The 21,868-nt window shown below is 35.2% G+C and overlaps 1 protein-coding gene across 1 annotated transcript; it reads right to left on the bottom strand.

Moving 5' to 3' along the window:
• Positions 1–9,668: 9,668 nt before the first annotated feature.
• Positions 9,669–21,265, bottom strand: MS3_00011033 (uncharacterized protein; the record flags this gene model as incomplete). Its single annotated transcript, XM_051219442.1, has 7 exons — positions 9,669–9,943; positions 12,074–12,142; positions 12,806–12,837; positions 14,158–14,235; positions 18,722–18,894; positions 21,026–21,113; positions 21,261–21,265. Coding segments are annotated over 5 exons (351 nt in total), but the record flags the coding sequence as incomplete, so codon positions are not given.
• Positions 21,266–21,868: the final 603 nt, after the last annotated feature.

Below are 21,868 nucleotides of genomic sequence, written 5' to 3'. Positions count from 1 at the left end.
CAGGCTTGAGATGCGGAGGAAGGATGCCAGACATCGTTTCTCAAACCGATTTCTCCACACTTCAATGGAACAGCACATAACCGACTATTAATGGGGAACCAATCGATCAGTGCTGCCTCAACTCTAGCGCTTATTGCGACACGAAAGCCAGCAAAACCAGACGATGCCACATGATAATATATACTTTTTTTAGGACTGAAAGTGTGAATTAGATCGTCATAATCTATCATCGTCTGTTAGTTAATCGCTTGCATTTAAAAACTCTTCGACCAATATAAGTTGAATTTTAGATAACGAAACCTAAATTATTTATTCATATTTCACTATGTAAATCTGATGCAACGATTCATTGGATTTGCATATACCATTTATGGTAAATCGAGTTTTACTGATTGAGATTTAGTCAAGTCAGTAAGCTGGTTTGGATGGTTTCCTTTTTCCAACTATCTTTGAATCACTTAGTTTTATTTGACTTTTTTCTAGACTAAACTCATCATGCTCATAGTGTGGTGTCGGTTACTATGTTAAGCCCATATAACTTATTCTAGCTTCTGGACAGGCCACGTTTTGATGTTTTTAATTATTCATTTATCAACTTTGACTGTTGACTCTGAGATGCAGATACATCCAGCTGACGAGTCCCAAATAGGACGAAACGCGCGTCTTAAATTCCACTACTAGCCACCACCCATCTTTGCTAATTTCATTTAGTTTGATTTCATCGCTTATTACTATGACAGAGTTTTATATAAAAGTAAATTTAGTACCTAATATCAACTATTAATAAGTCAATCTTACACATGCAAACACACACACTTCACTCATTTATTTATTTTCACATAATTCACGTATCATTGATTCATGTTATCCTAATTACTAAAGTCAGCATACAAATATAATTAGATTAGAACAGTAAAGATCTGATTTGATTGTTACAACACTATATTTCTTTGATGATTTTTATTATGACCCTGAAGAAGTTCAGACAGGTTTGTTGGACGCAACGTCGAAATTATTTTAATTTCAATTGCTGAGGTTATTTCAAATATATATATATATATATATCACACAGAATGGCTCCTCTATACTCGGAGCCCAGTTTCTGTCAAATTACTCGTCCTAATTTGGACGAATAATTGTATAAAGGTTTTCTTACTTACTTACTTACTTACGCCTGTTACTCCCAATGGAGCATAGGCCGCCGACCAGCATTCTCCAACCCACTCTGTCCTGGGCCTTCTTTTCTAGTTCCATCCAATTCTTGTTCATTTTCCTCATGTCTATCTCCATTTCCCGTCGTAATGTGTGTTTTGGTCTTCCACTTCTACTTTGGCCTTCAGGATTCCATGTGAGGCCTTCTCTAGTGACGCAGTTGGGTGCTTTCCTCAATGTGTGTCCTATCCACTTCCAGTGCTTCTTCCTGATTTCTTCTTCCGCTGGGATCTGGTTTGCTCTCTCCCACAGTAGGTTGTTGCTAATAGTGTCCGGCCAATGGATCTGAAGTATTTTGCGTAGACAATTGTTAATAAACACCTGTATTTTCTGGATGATGGCTTTTGTAGTTCTCCAGGTTTCTGCCCCATACAGTAGAACTGTCTTGACATTTGTATTGAAAATCCTGACCTTGGTGTTGGTTGACAGTTGCTTTGAGTTCCAGATGTTCCTCAGTTGTAAATATGCTGCTCTTGCTTTGCCGATCTGCGCCTTCACATCTGCATCAGATCCACCCTGTTCATCAATGATGCTGCCCAAATATGTAAAGGTTTTTACATCTTCCAAATCTTCTCCGTCAATTGTGATTGGATTGGTGCATTCTGTGTTGTATCGGAGAATCTTGTCTTTCCCTTTGTGTATATTGAGACCTACTGCTGTTTAGGCTAATGCTATACTGGTCGTCTTCTCCTGCATTTGTTGTTGCGTTTGCGATAGCAGAGCCAGATCATATACGAAGTCTAGATCGTCCAACTGCGTCCTAGCCGTCCACTGTATCCCGTGCTTCCCCCCAGATTTTGAGGTCCTCATGATCCAGTCGATCACCAGGAGAAAGAGAAAGGTTGAGAGCAAGCAACCTTGTCTGACACCGGTCTTCACTTCGAACGACTTTGTCAACTGTCCTCCATGCACGATTTTGCAGTTTAACCCATCATAGGAGTTCTGAATGATATTAACTATCTTCTGATGCACGCCGTAGTATCGAAGAAGCTTCAATAGTGTTGTCCTGTCCACGCTATCAAATGATTTTTCGTAGTCAATGAAGTTGATATAGAGTGATGAATTCCATTCAATTGATTGTTCCACAATGATCCGTAGAGTTGCGGTTTGGTCAGTACACGATCTATCCTTACGGAATCCTGCCTGTTGGTCACCAAGTTGGGCGTCTACGCAGTCCTTCATCTTGTTTAACAATACGCTGTTGAAGACTTTTCCCGGTATTGAGAGAAGAGTGATGCCCCTGTAGTTATCACACTTACTGAGATCGCCTTTCTTTGGTATGTTGACCAGAATTCCTTCTTTCCAGTCTTTTGGTACTTGTTCCTCATCCCAAATCTTATTAAAGAGAATGTGGAGTATCCTTGCAGTTACTGCTACATCTGCTTTCAGTGCCTCTGCTGAAATGTCTGGTCCTGCTGCTTTGCTGCTCTTGATTTGTCTGATGGCCATGCTGATTTCTTCAATTGTTGGTGGGCCAACATTGATTGGGAGGTCCGTGGGTGCTGCTTCGATGCTGGGTGGGTTCAGTGGAGCTGGTCGATTCAAGAGTTCTTTGAAGTGTTCTACCCACCTGTTTTGTTGCTCTTCAATGTTGGTGATTACCTCGCCTTCCTTGCTTTTCACTGGTCGTTCTGGTTTGCGGCGATTTCCAGAGAGTTTCTTTGTCGTGTCATACAGTTGTCTCATGTTTCCTTCTCTTGCAGCCTTTTCCGCCGTCGTTGCTAAATCTTCCACATATTTACGTTTGTCGGTCCTGATGCTCCTCTTCACTTGTTTGTTTACTTCTGTGTATTCAGCTTGTGCCTTGGCTTTTTCTGCTCTTGTTCGACTGGTATTGATTGCTGCCTTCTTGTTCCTTCTTTCTTGAATCTTATCCAGTGTATCAACAGTGATCCATTCCTTGTGATGGTGCTTCTTGTGACCCAGGACCTCATGACATGTTGAAGTGATTGTTTATTTGATCCCCTTCCTGTTGCTCTCCACAGTAGTTCCTTCTCCATTGAGTAGATCATGAAAGGCCTGGAACTTGTTGCTGAGGTCTATCTCGAGTTTGTTGAGCTTGTTAGTATCCTGAAGAAAGGCCGTATTGAACGTTTGTGATATTGTCTGCCCCATTGTCCAGTGCTTCTTGAGTTTCAATTTCATCTTGGCCACCAGCAAGTGATGATCTGATGCTATATCAGCTCCTCTCTGGGTTCTCACGTCCTCTATAGTCCTCCTGTACTTTTTGTTGATGGAGATATGGTTGATTCTGTTTTGCGTGGTGTGATCCGTTGAAGTTCATGTGGTTTTGTGTATGAGTTTATGTGGGATTATAGTGCCGCCTATGACCAGTTTATTGAAGGCACATAGGTTTGCAAATCTCTCACCATTTTCGTTCCTTTCTCCCAGTCCGTGTCGTCCCATGATGTCTTCATATACAGTGTTGTCCGTTCCAACCTTGGCGTTGAAATCTCCCATCAGAATGGTCAGGTCCTTCGTTGGGCACTTCTCAATGATTGACTGCAGCCTATTGTAGAATTGATCTTTAGCTTCTTCATTGTAGTCGTTGGTAGGCGCATAGCATTGGATGATGTTCATTGAAATGCCCTCTTTCTTTGTTTTAAACGAGGCTTTGATGATCCTTGGTCCATGAGATTCCCATCCTATAAGTGCATTTTGCGCTTGTTTGGACAGCATCAATGCAACTCCTTGTGTATGTGGGGCATTTTGTTCATCATGGCCGGAGTATAACAGGAGCTCTCCTGAAGTTAGTCGTTGTTGTCCAACTTGCGTCCAATGTGTTTCACTGATCCCAAGTACCTCTAGGTTGTACCTTTCATTTCTGCAGCAATTTGGAAGGCTCTCCCGGTGTCCCACATTGTACGAAAATTCCATGTACCTAAATAAATGGTCGCTCTGGTTGTCAGAAGGGGCATCGGCCTCGTAACTTCCGAAGGAATTCGGCTTTCATCATGAGGCGTCATAATTCTTCTAAATGAAGACCTTCTGACTCCCAGGGCAGAGTTTAGAAGGTTTGAGTAATTTTTTCTGGTTAGCGTTTTTTTATCGAGTTAGTTTTCTACGGGATGGGGACGCTAACCCCATGCCCAACCCTCCTCCTTTATCCGGGCTTTGGACTGGCAGAAGACCCCGGAGGGACTCCAGGCGGAGTTATAAAGGTTTTCAGTTCCCCAAAATTAGATGTAACTTCATAAATCAGTAATTTTCTATGATTTTTTATTTTTGAATTTGGATTGATTATGGTAATTCACTTAAAGTATTTATATTCAATACACACAGGAAGCTATAAATGATATACATATTCATATTTATTTTTGGTACCACCCAGTTTAATTAAATGTCAAAATAAGTAGTGTAATTAATTAACCATCAGTTAACGTACCCATTACTTTAAAAAGTTCCGATTTTACTCTTTAGAATGTAAACAAATCGGGGGGAGGGTTTCTTTTGAGCATAGTGTATTCTATTTCAGTTACTTTTAATAGTCTATTTACAAAATTTGGTCCTTTTATTGACTATAATCAAAATGAAGTTTAAATCGCAAGTTGGGCAGTTTCATCCATATTACTAAAAATAGGACGGATTTCTTCGATATATATATCATCACTGATTTACTAAGTTAAAAATAATCAATACTTATAGTAGTATAGTTAGTATTTGTATAAAATAAAAACAAATTCAGGCAATATCCTCCATAGGATTATTCTGTAGTGTCGGTTATTATGTTAAGCCTATATACCTTATTCTAGCATTCGGACAGCCCATTCTATTCATTCTACTTGAGTCACATTCTGACCTTATTATTTATTCGCTCATCAATCTTGACTTTTTATATGAGCGCGTAGGTGTGTGTACATTTCTTATCCCATTATTCATTACATGTCTGTAACTTCCTTTTGTGTAACTATAAATATTGATTAACGCTTGACTAAAGTGGAGTTGGCTTACCCGCCATCTCCACTGCTCGTTGTTCCGCTTCTCTCTATTCCATTCGCTTTATATACAAAATATATGTATTCACAAGTCCATTCTCGTTATTCGACTTATTTAATTCCGTTATTGACTAAGGCGATTTAAGTTGATGATTATATACGAGGATAGGCGACATATTTATTTCAACAACAATCATCATTACAATCACCTTGGAGTCAGACCTCGGGCCACTAATGTGGAGAGCCCTTTCGACAACATCGTCCTATCTAGATGAGGACAAAATTAAATAACGGGCCTCCACAAATCATGAAATCACTTGAATTTGAAAATACTGTGAAAAAAAGTCAAGTGTTATGAACCTTAAGAATTGATTAATATTTTCATTGAAATCATGAACTGACCAATATTAGACCATCATTGAAAACCTGGAAGTACTGGACGGTCGATTCGTTCTATTATGGGACTCCTCAATAGTGCGCATCCGTGACCTTGGACAAGAGATTCAAACTTCGAATCTGAGCTGCCAACCAATGATTTTATATCTAACTTTAATCACTCTATGATATTGTGTTTGGTTGGTAACCGCTTCCCGCTCGATGAAAGTTCCTAGTTTTCGAACGCGAGGTCGTCGGTTCGCACTGATGAAGAATCTCGTACTAAGACTAAACTGTCATCTATTGCTTCCAGGCTTTCAATGTTGGTTCAACATTAATGGGTTCATGATTTCAAAAAGCCTAACGATCTTAACATCGCTATATCGATGATTCACATCTTGAAATGTTGTGGAAAATGTGGAAAAAATAGTCAGCCTTTAAACATACATGATGAACAGAAATGAACTAAAACTAATCTGTGAGTTGTATTACATAAACTGATCAGCTTTAGATTTTATATAGGGATAAAATTGTTCACAATCACAAAGTAAAGCTGTCTGTAGGACAGTATACATATAAACCAGTTTAAAGTTACGAAAGAGTATAGTGGCTCTAAGGTGAAGATATAATCGAAATATGACCAAAATGTACTAATCACACACAAATGAAAACAAGATGATTACACACTATTTCTACAACAAGAAATAATAAACTTAACACAAAACATGAAAATGAATGTTACTCGCTGAACAATCAGTTTGGGTAACCGACTAGTTAGTAAATTGCATTTAACCAACCAACTAAACAATAACGGCATAATAGTTAATGAATTTATCCTACAATATTTGTGATTCAGACAATATCGAGGCACTCTGCACAGGATGCACATATGCCAACAAGAACCTGATCAATTGCAGTCCTAATCATCAACGGGAAGATATAAGTAAACAACACCAAGCGAATATAACTTCACCCCATTGCACAAGCAGGTGCCTATTAAGACTCAATAGCTAAGTGGATAACGCGATGGCGTTTGAAGCGAACGGTACTGGGTTCCAGTCTCAGAGTGAACGTCGACTCTGAAATGCAGTTACATCCACATGACAAGTCTCGAATAGGACGAAATGCGCGTCCTAGATTTCACTACTAACCAATATCCATCTTTGCTTATAATTTGAATATGGTTATGAACTTCTTTGAATTGTATGTTTGCTTTAAATGTATACACTACTGTAGTGAACATATGGTAATTACTATGTTTGATAAAGTAGAAGTTTACAATGCAACAAACACAATATATTTAACAAACAACAATAGCAACTGATGAAAGTTAGATAATCACATTGGTAAACAGTCTACTGTATAATTGATTCAATTAAACAAATCATGTTAGTTACAGTGTTTAGAAAAAAAACGCAACAGGATGAAGTATTTTGTTAAAATTATAAAAAGATTTTTTTGTAAAAAAACCCACCTTAATTAGTGAAATGAAACACAGTTAATTCAGAACTAATTAAATTGATTATAAAATACAGTTAATTTCAAAATGAATAACTTTATTATAAGCGAAGATGGATAGTGGTTAGTAGTGGAATCCAAGACGCGCGTCTCATCCTATTTGGGACACCTCAGCTGGATGTATCTGCATCTTAGAGTTGATGTCCACTCCGGGACTCGTACTCAATACCGTTCGCTTCAAACGCAATTGCAATATTCACTAAGCTACTGAGTTTAGATAGCCGCTAGCTTGTACAATGGGGTGAAGTTTAAAGTCACTTGGTGTTGTTTTCTTGTATCTTTCCATAGTTGTTTAGGACTGCAATTGACCAGTCTCTTATTGGCATATTTGTAATCTGTGCGGATTGCTTTGATATTGGATTTTTATTTAAAAAACGTATCCGCTTAAACCCACCTAATGATATCAGAGTTAAGTAACTATAATAAACCAACACAATGGATAGGATTTCAACTCTGTTAACAATGAATCGTAGGATATAGCTAACAAGAAAATTTACGGTCTAGATCATCTATGTATAAGAAGACTACCTACACCAAACATTTTCCCGAATGAGGAAATATATACATACTGAGTGCATCTTGATGAACAATTAATTATTAGAGTCTATATTATATGTAAACGCTGTGAATCACAACTACGTAAAGTATTTTTATTACATCACCAATGGGATCGAGAATAAATTAAAATTTAGTGATCAACCACTAAAATTGACTGAAGTATTTTTTGGTTAGTCTTATGAATACCGATGAGTGTTAAAATTATATTCGATACACCAAAGTCACCAAAGCATTTGATTTTCAGGAGGCAGACCATATATTCTAACTATTTTCCATCTACTTCAGTTTTAGAAGCCGAATAGTATCACTACCCATCACTATATAAAACATAACTTTCAGTCGAGTGAATAATCTTGTACTTGGTACACTCGGTTGCGGTTTTAATGAAGCACATCAATTTGCCAACATTTTACACTGATAAAAAGGATGAAATCTTCCCAAACTATGAAATGTTAGAAGCTAAATTTTTCCTTAATTTATGTTAAAATGAGCTCATAATGTCCTGAGGTTTATCTACTGCTTGTGTTTGTACGTCATGATCACTGTCTATGAATTATTTCTCAGTCATTCAAGTTATATGGATTAAATGAAAAAACCGTATGATATGGAGGAATTAAACAACACTAATATCAAGCTTCTTTGAACATCGCAGTCAAATCCTGTCCATCAACTCGTCAGACTATTGTTAAGAAGAGGACATCAAAAGGCAGTATAGTCTACCTAGTTGAAGGAAGAGATGAAAGTGTGTGAGCATGGTGACGCACCATGAGGTGGTTTGGATACATAACTGTGTGTCAGAAATTAGTTAGATCTATTAAAACTAGCTTGGTCGAAATCCCTACTAAAAGCCTATTGAACTACTCATATTGAGGAATTTATTACTGTAAATTTCGGGTCGGAGCTGTTAGAACCATGCTACCATACGATAGGAAACGTCAGATATGGCTCAGAATAAAAGCTAGTGATTATCCGGTCATGATTTGTTATCCAGTTCTTCATAAAATTAAAATAAACTTTATTACCTAAAGGATGTCATGTTTTATTACCGCTATTTGCATTTATAGCTAGATTTGCTCCTATAGATATAGATATGTAGTTCCTTCAATACAAGTTTTATCCAAGAGAGTTGGAGAAAATTACCCTTCATGATTGAAAAGACTCAAGAATGAATTCATAAGATTAATAATCATAACCTTATCAACATGGATTATTCGATCAAAGCAGAATCAGATTTCAAAAATATCCAAGAGGGAGTAAATTAAACCTAACTAAGAGTGTTAGCTTCCGTCCTCTTAGCATTGATGAACCATATGTCATAAAGAGGAGTCAGAATTGTCTATACAGAATTGACTTATCCACTAATTCCCTTTATGACAGCCTTAACCTCTGGTTTTCCGAAACAAATACCTGACACATGTCTTTTTTAACTGTTGGGGTGATCCAGAAAATTGAGAAGCATCTTATTCAATCAGCATTTAACAGAATCTTTGTCAAAAACATCAAGAAAGTGAAAAGTAACATGTCCCTTTTCTGATTGAATGATTACCTATACCGTCACTATATGAGGTAGCCTTCCAGATTTTTCTGGAAGTCCAAGGTCATTTAAAATGCTATAAAAACCGCAAAGTTTCTGTACATAAACGAACCTTTGGAGTGGAGCGTTTCCTCTATATTTCGCGCATTTTCTCTCGTATTCTAGTCGTTGTGTTTATTTACCTGTGAGTTACTAGAAGAGCTTAGGAACCGAATCTAACATTCAATTAGAAAACTTATCAATTAATGATCCTTTATTTTAATAAAAACTAGTGTAACGGAAAGAACTCAAGGGATATAGATAACTATAAACTATTATTTTGATTATTGTCCATCTTTACTGAAAGTTGATGTTCACTACGAATATTCATTCTGAAATTCAGATACATTCAGTTGACAAGTTCTAAATAGAACGAACTACACTATTTACTACATTTCATCTATTCTATTTAAACGAGTATACGTTTTGGAATTTCCTTGTCACTACAAACTAGGATAACATTAGAAAAAAAACATCTGTACTCTAAACAACATTAATGATGACAATTATGTTTATAATGTTTCCGTTTATCCTTGGTAAGTTTACATTGAACAGTAGACAAAACTATTAAACGTTAATTGAACATAACAACAACAAAAAAACACAATTCATGTTCATTTAAACACAAAACGTATACGATTTTAGTCTGTTTCTATATGAATTGTTGTTAATATTCATGATTTATGAGGGAATTTGTATGTTGAATGTTATTTGAAAGCAGTGAAACATTGTCAATGATGTTCTTATTTTAAAAAAATTTGTTTTCTTTTGTCTGAAATTGAAAAAGAAAAAGAAAACAAAACAAGAATTACACAAAATACAAAAATCAGCAACCTCTCAATCTAGTTACTTTGACGACATAAATTTTTTTCCAAAAATACAAAATACCCCCCCCTCTTTATTTTTCGAACATTAAATCAATATATATATATATATATATCCCTTTTATTTATTCTATAAAAATTTATATGGAAATAAACCGTACAGAATGTATATATACCAATCAATATTGATAAAATTCTAGTTAAGATATTAACAACGAAATAATTCAAACCGATTAGTGTGTGTTACTGATGTCGATAATAGTGTGTATCATCAATTGAAAGTGAAAAGCCTGACGGCAGAAGGTTAAGAAGATCGAAGAAAAGAAAACGATAATAGAGAATAAATAAGAATTTTTGCCTAAATTTGATCGAATAGTTTCATAGTATTTGGGCGCCTACTTGGGAATGATTGATGAGGTAAATAAAGAACAATGAAGTCTCAGACGATTGATTGATATATTATAAATGAAATATTTACTATATGATTCTTAGATTTTACAAAGACGTTCTATTATTTTGTCAGTCAGTCAGACAGTAACAACGTAGAACTTCGTATTTACGTACATGAGTTCCAGTTGTCATACCACATTAACACAGAGATACAGTTGTCGATTGAAATCCCTTAGTGGTACAGGTAGTAAGAGTATAAGCAGTAATAGGAAAGATCACGGTTTGAAGATGTTATTCAATGAAATAAATTTGGAAAGAGAAAAAAAGGGATATGAAGAATTCAGAAGATTAGAATTCGGGAGAACATAAAGAGTGTATGCACCTGCACCAATGCAAATGATTTTGAGCCATGTCATTCAAAATCTCTAACCATCGGTTGCTATCATCTCGCAGATCCCAACTAGGTAGTCTACACCTACCAACATGGTTCAGTCCACTTGTCAGTGACTTCATGGATTTGTGCCATGTTTTGGTCTGGCCGCCTCTAGCTTTCTTCCACCATAAAACATCGCACATCGAGGCAGTCATACGTAACACGTGTCCCAGCCATCTCAACTGATGAAGTTTCACCACTTCATCAATGGATTTACCATCCTTACCCAGTACCCGTTTCCCAACAACTGCGTTACTTATCTGGTGATCTCAGGATATACGAGCAATGTTTCGAAGACACCTATGATCAAATACTAGTAACCTACGAATATCCTCTAGTCTTACCGGCCATGTTTCACTGCCATAATGTAGGACGGAACGAAGTGCTGCACAGTAAACACGTCCTTTGGTTGGTAGACGGATTTCTCGCCTACACCATAATTTGGTATTCAATTATATTCGACTATCCTCACTTGTGTTCTCGTTCACTGCATAACGACCACAATACATGGATAAATTCGAATGAACACAGTTTATAGTTCACAGACTACATGATTAAGAATAATTTACATCAATCATAGTGAGCATGTGGAGATCACATTTATGTACGTCAAAGAATTAAGACAAGTTTACAAGATGTTGGAGATTTGTAGCTCAGGTGGGTGATTTTTTTACACTTGACGCACGATGGAAGCGACTCAATGTATTTAGTAAATGAATAAACGAACATTGTACTATTTTTTAGTCTATCAATTAAGATCTGTTACAATCAACTTTCCAATCTACTCGCATCAAAAATAATTTATAATATGGATATTGACTGTCTTTATGGTATATGCTATTTATGTCTGTCGATATAAGTAGTATGTAACAATAAGCAGAAGTAGAGTGACTAGCAACAGAAGATTGTGAATTGAAGCAAACGAGAGTGTAAACAGAGAATAATTATAAAGACAATGAAAGAATAATATAGTTTATGACAATTGATGGAAGATTTGTAAACGAAGTATTTATCGTATAGTTCTCACATTTTACCAAAGAGCTCTATAATTTTGTATTCAGCAATAAATTAATTATCCCCATCTGTGTTCTCATTCACCATCCTTCGTAATCTGTACTCAGTCAATTAGAACAGTTATTATTACATAAATACAACAGAGTGCTACATGAGTCCAATACAAAATAACAGATAATGACTAACTAATAAAATGAAAACAATTCAACATAGATAGCTAATTGTGTGCAGATTGTCATACCTGTTATGTAACTGACCAAGTATTATTGCCCAGAATATGTTTCCAAAACTCATCCCATAGTTTTTCCCACTAAATTAGTAAAAATAATATTTGCATGATAGAGAATATATACGTCACGGTTAGAATATTGACATCTATATAGAAACTAAAATACAGGGTAATTAACTATTCCTAACCACCAAACCACCTGTAGTTAACAAGTAGTGCAACAAAAATCTATTTATTCATCAGTTACATCCTTCTAGTTTACTGTCACAACAATATTGTCAGGATGTCAATGGTGACTGTCTACGACAAGGAAAGAATGAATGTCATCTATACTTTGGTTAACTAATCAATCTCATTGATTCTGAAATCCAATCACGAACTGTGAATCCCAGACACAATAAAAACCATAAACAAGGCCTTAATATGAAGGTCTTGGCGCCAAAAAAACGAAACATTATCACGACTGAAAAGAAATCAACAGTGTCAACATCTTTGTTCCTTTGACAAAATATTTAAATCGATCAATTTCTGACTTGTAGACCTATGAATGAATTTTATTGTTAACAGTTACTGTAATGTGATGAGTATGATAATTAAGTATCTTACCATTGATGTGACGAATGTTTAGTGCTTTCTTTTTGAAAAAATATATAAACCTGAATGTATACAGATAATGAACTGATGAAACTGATTAACGCTTTTCAAAATGTGAACATTTTCTAGATTTAACTGTCAAGAACTTACTAGCGTTTTATCCCTCTCTACTAATTCAGCATCTAAAAAACCAAAAAAAGGAAATACTTTGTAATTCTCACTTATGCAATGTTTGAAGAACACTATTTATATTATTCACATCCTAATGGTATCTAATTAAGTATACAGTTATGACTGTTCAGACGTCTATAATAATTGCAAAGATTACATATCAATGAAAATATATAGAATTATGTAATATGGGAAAGTACTTGTAATTTTTTTAAAGAATATTACAGTGATACAACGTTCAAGGTCTTTCATCGTTGCCTTTAAATTTTATAAACTAATCTTTTATGTTTCCAATTAAATCTAATGCAACAGTTTTATAACATGATATATAAGTTTAAATGATCAATTCATACTGTTAATTAATCCGATACTTTTCTTATTACTTCCATACAAATGCCATAATATGATCAAGGATGGAGAGAGTCTGTGCTGTCTCTCGAAATATTCTCACATAGCCACGTGTATACAGCCACTGCCTTCTTGAGACAAGGGTGTGTCTGGCTCTTTAACCAGGTTGATGGATATAGGGGATCCGTCTAGGGGAGTTGGAAAACTCTGATTCCAAACTAGTGGTGTAAATGGACTCCAAGATCCTGAACGAACAAATAGCGTAGGAACCTATTGTTGATCATCGGCTACCATAGATCTGTATCTCCTAACGTTGCTCTACTTTCTCATAGATTAGACTTCTAGGTTAATGGTTCAGGAAGTGGTCTCTTAAGCAAACCACCTGCTTCAGTATACTTACTCGAGCAGTATCACAGACCACATACAAATCGAGTCGCTTATGCGGCATATATGTATTTGGTGCCCCATTTTGTGCCAATATTTATATATTTAAATAAATAAATATCAATATATCAGATGGGTGTTGTGGATATTATAGTAATTTCAATGTTTAAGATTATGAGCCAGTTGAAGCTAGACCACCATGGGAAACCTGGAAGCACTGAACGGCCGTTTCGTCTTATTGTGGAACTCCTCAGCAGTGCGCATCCGCGACCTCGACCCCCTCTAGACTCGAATCCAGGACCTACTGGTTTCGCGCGCGAGCACTTAACCACTAGACCACTGAGCCGGCATCCAACAGTGTTAATGTCTAACTTAAACTAATCCACGAAATTAAGCGACACATCCAGCATTATCTTCAGTAAGTTACTATCTCACAACAGACCTGGTTGAACTACACTGGTCACTGATTCACACTAGAACTCCAGGATATACCTCTTGAAACCAGTCACTAGTAAGCATATGTTGAATAATATCAAATGGGTTTTGTGGATATTATAGTAATTTCAATGGTTAAGATTAATATGCATAATAATACTTACATACAGTTAGAAATAACATTAAATGTAACATAACAAATAATTGAACTAGCATAATCATCTTTTGTAAATTCATCACTTCTAAAGTGTAAAGTAAAACAAACAAGATAAACAATTTCAAAAAGAAAAAAACTATTCAATATTCAATTCTATTTATAATGAATTTCCGTAGTCACAACTGTATAGTAATAATTACAACAACAACAACAACAACAACAACAAACAACCAATACAATTGCAAACATTTTACACTGAAATGAAATAAAACTACTTTATTAGACTGAAAAACTATTCAATGGATTGGTTAATTTAAACTTGAAATAAATAATAACCGAATTATGAATTGAATGAAGAAGAAGAAGAAGAAAAAGGGTGAAACTATGGGAGTAGCTCTTGTTGTATGATTTTTTTAAAAAATTTTATTATTAAATGTAGATCTTACATGAATATTGTAAGAAAATGCTACCCGATTATTAATAATTTAGGGTAGATTGTATGTATGTGTGTGTTACTGAGGTGCAAGAATACTGTCTGTTAGAAGATCTTGAACAATTTGGTGATACAAAACTCTGCTAAAGCATTATGAATATGAAAATAAAAGGGAAACAAGGATAGAAGTAAACAAATATAGACCACATTGCTTCATAGAATTGCAGTGAAACATGACCGGTAAGAGAAAAGGATGTTCGTAGGTTACTAGTATTCAATCATAGGTGTCTTCGAGACCATCTAGTAAGTAACGCAGTTGTTAGGAAACGGGTACTGGGTAAGGATGGTAAATCCATTGATGAAGTGGTGAAACTTCATCAGTTGAGATGGCTCGGACACGTGTTACGTATGACCAACTACCGACTGCCTCGATGTGCGATGTTCAGTGGTATAGGAGTAGGTTGGAAGAAAGGTAAGGGCGGCCACACCAAAACATGGCACAAGTCCACGAAGCCACTGACAAGTGGACTGAACCATGTTGGTAGGTGTAGACTACCTAGTTGGGATCTGCGAGATGATAGCAACCGATGGTTAGAGATTTTGAATGACATGGCTCAAAATCATTTGCATTGGTGCAGGTGCATACACTCTTTATGTTCTCCCGAATTCTAATCTTCTGAATTCTTCATATCCCTTTTTTTCTCTTTCCAAATTTATTTCATTGAATAACATCTTCAAACCGTGATCTTTCCTATTACTGCTTATACTCTTACTACCTGTACCACTAAGGGATTTCAATCGACAACTGTATCTCTGTGTTAATGTGGTATGACAACTGGAACTCATGTACGTACATACGAAGTTCTACGTTGTTACTGACTGACTGACCTAATATAATAAATTATGAGTGGTATTACAAAAGTTGTTTTAATGTTAGACCAAACTACTTTTAGGACATATAGAGAAGGTATAAAGCTTTGTTTGATTAAAGCTTTACGAGACTTTTTGGATAGACTATAATTTATGAATGAACTAATCAGATTTAGGATAACAGGTCTTAAATTTTGACGCAAAATTCATTTATCCATTCAGCTAAATAGTTTTTTGACATTTTAGTTGATATCACTTCATGATGAAAACCATAAATTTAATTATTAACCCTTAACCATCAACTGTAAACCATAATCTTTATTCTTTAAATTGCTTTATAACCTTCATTTAGCCTTAGAAAATAGGTGAGTATTCTCTGGGTTACTAAGGCGTCGCTCAAAGGTTGTCCATAAATTATAGTCTCATTGACTTGATTTTTGTTCTTGATCATCAGTAAACACTATTACAAAAACTATGATAAAATTAATTTTGTAATCTAATTAGTTTTCGTTTGGTATCAGTTAACAGCTTTAATCATTATCAAGAGAATCCATTTCTTGCGAACATAGTAAATCCTCCATAAGTAATAAGGAATAATAACGAAGTAAATAATTACTCGGGTTATATTGTTTTGACATTACCACGATATTTTGGTCAACTGTTAACAATCAAACTTAAATTGTTACAAATTGTGAGTCACAATTAGACTAGAACCTGACATAAATGTACATCGATTCAAGATGATACAGCAGTAGGTTGGGAGTTCGCTCGTGAGACTGAAGGCCCTGGGTTCGAGTCCCATGGGCGGGATCGTGGATTCGCACTGCTGAGGATTCCCACAATTGGACGAAATGGCCGTCCAGTGCTCCCAGGTTTTCAATGGTGGTCTAACATCAATCGGTTCATGATCTCAATCAACAACTGAAGTGATTAAACATTGTAGAATAAAGTTTAATAATAAGAAATAAATTCAAGCAATAAAATGCATGAATAATATTGAAGCCTAAAACTTATAGTAGCGACTGAATGCATTTACTACAATGACCAATTCTGAATCATGTCACCTAACGTCCTCAATTCAGGTTTTCTCTCCTATTGAAGGTAGAGAAATTTAGTATGATATAGAACACCCCAACTACTTTTGGGACTAATTTTTTATCTCCCGTATCGATTCGATGGCTGTTTTAAACTTGTGTTAATTTGGTTCAATTATTAATTTATTAAGTCTGATGAAGTAACTTACAGAAGGTCACTAAACGTCAGAAATTTGAATTCCTACTACTTGGGATGTCAGATATATATCATCATTTTATTATGAACATAAACTGTCCATGGATGTTACGAGAATACAATTATGATAAGATATAAATGAAATGTCACAAAATCATCTATATATATTTGGAAACATCACAGATGGCATAGAAGATATCACAGTCTGAGTGTTCGGAAATGATTGACAATCATATTAGTTACTGAATGATAGTAAGTAGTAATATAACATAACACACAAAAAGGAGTAGAACAAGAAATAAATGATGGTGAAAAAAAGGAAGTAGAATTAAAATTTTCTAAGAGAATTGGAATCAATCTTTCAGTTGTTTGGATCTATTTGAAACTTTTCCTCAATTTGGTCAGTTAAAGTTTTCCAGTTTAAACGTTATATTTGTTGACACTGCTGAGGAGTCCCATACCAGGACGAAACGGCCGTCCAGTGCTTCCCGGTTTTCCATGGTGATCTAGCTTCAATTGACTCATGATTTCAACTTGTGAAATTTATAGAATTTAACAAGGAATGTTTTCAAATAATCCAAATCACTTAATTGTAACATCTATGCCTGCGAAGCTAAGTGTTATAGGTTTTAGCTCTACAAACAACATAGCCTTTTTGAATATTGGAAACACTCCAAAATAACTACCTATTATTACTGGTAAAAAAAGAATTATTCAGTCATTTTCATGACGACCCATAAAATTCACTAAACAAATTACATAACTTGGCCAATGACATTTTATCTGACTCCAATGAACAAATAAACTGAAGCTTTTGGTCAATTGAAGAAATGGGTTAATGAATTTATTAAATTTGTTTTATTCAAAGTGTTCATGATTAGCTAACACTAAAAAAACTATGTAAACCTATATAGGCTTGATATAATTATGGGCTCACAACTTCCCATTTTTCATATTTAGGACTGAAATTGATCAGTCTGTGTTGCCAGTTTCACATCCCGAATTGACTGACCTGATATAGTCTTTAGTTTTAAGTTCTGTTGTACTTCGTATCTGTCTGATCATAGTTATACTGAATCAATCCTATCAGGATGCACATATGGCAACAAAAACTGAGCACTTACATTCCTGAATTTCAAAAAAACAGGGACTAAAAAACCTCAGTGGTTATCACGATTATTCAACTTCGTGATTAATGTGTCAATGGTTGAAGAGATAGATACTTGAGTTGATGATGATGATGATGTTGATGAGCATAATAAGTCATGATATTTATGATTACTTCACCATAATCATTTCAGTTTCATGAAATCATTATATTTAGTTGTCAAGTAATTCCTTTAAAAACTGTTCACAACAAAATACTAAATCCCACGCAATAATAACACAAAGTTAAACATTTTTTTTCATTTATACGTAAATGTTTTCGGTTACTTAACAAAATTTAGCAAAGGCAATTAATCCTTGTGAATATAAAAATTTTTTTTTAAAAAAAAACGTAAGTAACTTCATTCATTATCATAAACAGTTTCTGTCGTTTGACGTTGTTTTGGTTTTTTGTTTTTTTACGTCGTTGTTGTCGTCGTCGTTGTTGTTGTTGTTGTTGAAAAGAAAAAGTCACTTAGGTCATTAGTCATGTGTTTGTGTGAATGTGTGAGTGTGAGTGTTTGCATAGATGGTTTAATGGTAATATTACATTAAAATTACATATTGATATAAAGTCAAACGAAATGTTTGTTAAAAAGTTGTGTTGAAGATAATTATCTTGTTTTGTTTTGTTCAATATTCAATATTCAATAAAATGTATACCATCACATAAAACATGATAAATCAATTGAACAGTCTATTTCACGGTTTCTCATTAGCTAAATACAATATAAAGTTATAAATATTAATATAATTGATAATAAACATTTATCAGAAGCGGTTTATGGAGATTTTAGAAATTTCACAGATTGAAATCGTGAGCCAATTGAAGCTAGACCACCACGGAGGACCTGGAAGCATTGGACGGCTGTTTCGTCCTAGTATGAGACACCTGCGGAGTGCACACCCACGATCCCGCACCCCGCGAGATTCGAACCCAGGAACTAACAGTCTCGCGCGTGAGCACCTAACCATTAGACCACTGAGCTGGCCGGCATCCGATGATGTTAATGTGCTTCCAGGTTTTCTATGGTGGTTTAGCTTTAATTGACTCATGATTTCAATCTGTGAAATAAACGTTAACTTTGATTTGTGAAGTGTACATAAATGTGGCGAGATTATAATTTATGAATGAACTAATCAGATTTAGGATAACAGGTTTTGAATTTTGACGCGAAATTCATTCACCCATTGAGTTAAATAGCATATTGGCATTTTAGTTGATTTTAGTTTGTGATGCGAAACCTAAAACTAATTCCTAAACATAATCAGTAGCTGCATATTATAATTCTAGTTCGTCACACTGGTTTATAACCCTCATTTAGTCCTGGTTAGTAGGTCACTAAAGTCACTAAGGCCTCGCTTAAAGGTCGTTCACAAACATTAGTCTCACTGTAAATGTTCGAAACGTAACTAAAGTTATAACATTGCGAAGAGTCAGGGTACAAAGTATATGAATACACCTAGTTAAGACTGATGTGTATTTATGCGTTGAGAAGTAATAATTCAGAGGTTATATAAAGGTAATCAAATTAATAATTAATGATCAGGTAATCACTCAACATGATAAAATAAACAAATGTATGAATGGACAGTGGCTAGCAGTTGAATCTAGGATGCGTATTTCGTCAGTTGGATGTACCCGCACCCGAGTCGGTGTCCACCCCGGCACTCAAACCAAACACCGTCCTCTCACGAACGTCATCGCGCTATCCACTTAGCTACTGAATCCTGATAGCCGACCGTCCTAAACATCAATCGAAAGATACAAGTAAACAATACCAAGTGAATCAATCAGATTATGCAAGAGACGAATATCAGAAAACAAAAGAATATTTAAAAAAAATAACAAGGTCGGGGGACAGATTTGAAAAAAATGATTAAAATTAACAATCACCATGACAGAGAAAGGCTAATCAACCTTTCCTTCTGTATACATAGGTCAAGTCGGAAAAATATGTAAGTGATCACATCAGTCAAACGAAGATTTATGTGTTTTTATTTGTCTTCTAAATATTTTGAATGTATTACGGCCGTCCAGTGCTTCCAGGTTTTCAATGGTGGGGAATTTAAAGTTTTAAATAAAATCCTCAATGAAAATTACACTCTTTTATGTAGTAAGCACCCACTTATTGAATGAAAAAAATGATAGATATTGTTTACATATCGAACATTGTGGAGTAGATGCACTGCAAATTCACAGATACGTATTCTATCCTGTAATATCAGTACTGTGCATTTTAGACAAAAGAACCCTTGTATTCTACTTTCAATGTTATCATTCTATACTAAATCCTTATTATCGATTTTCAATCATCACGATCAAAAATCTACATCGTGACCTTGAAGTGTGTTTTCTTCATCTTGATTGATACATATCAGTATAATTTGACATTAACCTTAAGTTTAATTACTACTCAACCATTGCTATGTCATAATTCATAGATTTCCTCTTTTTTTCTCGAATTCTATTTGTCTTATTATTTTTTTTACACAATATCTACCCAGTTACGTAATCACGACAGTCAGTAATAATAATAATAATGATAATAATAATAAAGAAATATTAGTTATCAACCATAAATTTATAAACAGTCAGCCATGTGATAAGGTGCTAAGATGTTTAAACTAAATAACATTTCTGTTGATCAAAATATTAAATATGTAAAGAAGAAAATGAAGAAGAAGAAGAAGAAGAAGAAGAAGAAAGAGAAGAGGGAGAAGAAGAAGAAAAGGGGGAAAAAGCGACACTGATTTATTTTCATCCAGATATTTCTTATTAGTAGGAAATTGATTTATCCTATAAAACATAAATTTAACTTCATAGAAAAATCTATACAATCGGTATTTAGTCACGTGGATTCTTATTAGTAATGAAATAATTTAATAATTGAATTCATGAGTTAATTGAAAGTAGACTATCATGGGAAACCTGGAAGAATTAGATGGTTATTTCATTCTAGTATGAGACTCCTAAGCAATAATGAAATAGTTTGTGTGTTTTTTTATTATTGATTATTACAATTACCAAATAAATAATTTTTTCTGGTTAGCGTTGTTTTAGCAAGTTAGTTGTCTACGGGATGGGGTCGCTAACCCCATGCCCGGCCCTCCTTCTTTATCCGGGCTTGGGGCCGGCAGTAACTCCTGGAGGGACTCCAGGCGGAGAAGATTTGGAAGATGTAAAAACATTTACATATTTGGGCAGCATCATTGATGAACATGGTGGATCTGATGCAGATGTGAAAGCGCGGATCGGTAAAGCAAGAAAATCATATTTACCACTGAAAAACTGTCAACCAACACCAATATCAGGATTTTCAATACAAATGTCGACACAGTTCTACTGTATGGGGCGGAAACCTGGAGAACTACGAAAGCCATCATCCAGAAGATACAGGCGTTTATTAACAATTGTCTACGCAAAATACTTCAGATCCGTTGGCCGGACACTATTAGTGACAACCAACTGTGGGAGAGAGAAAAGTGATTCCAAGCGGAGGAAGAAATTAGGAAGAAGCACTGGAAGTGGATTGGACACACACTGAGGAAAGCATCCAACTGCATCACAAGACAAGCCCTCACATGGAATCCTCAAGGCCAAATTAGGAGAGGAAGACCAAAGAACACATTACGCCGAGAAATGGAGATAGACATGAGAAAAATGAACAAGAATTGGATGGATTAGAAAAGAAGGCCCAGGACAGAGTGGGTTGGAGAATGCTGGTCGGTGGCCTATGCTCCATTAGGAGTAACAGGCGTAAGTAAGTAAGTAAGTACAATTACTAGATTTGGTTGTGTGTGTGTTTTTTTTCCTTAAATTCATTGTGATTTCTACTCAGTATTACATCCATTTTTAATCACATCTCAGTCATTACTTGTTACAACCTCTGGAAAGTGAACATGAAATAAGTTGTAGGGGAAATTGTAATTTGCATGATTCAAGGAAGAAAACAGGGATGTATGACAGATTAAGATTTTATTCACTCTCCATCGGCTCAGCTGATATATGATGATTAGTTAATGTACACTGTAAGGT

This window comes from Schistosoma haematobium, chromosome 6 (assembly GCF_000699445.3).
Source record: "Schistosoma haematobium chromosome 6, whole genome shotgun sequence".
In the NCBI taxonomy this organism is placed as follows: Eukaryota; Metazoa; Platyhelminthes; class Trematoda; order Strigeidida; family Schistosomatidae; genus Schistosoma; species Schistosoma haematobium.
Note: the sequence above shows the minus strand (reverse complement) of the source record. Positions and strands in the feature narration are given on the sequence as shown.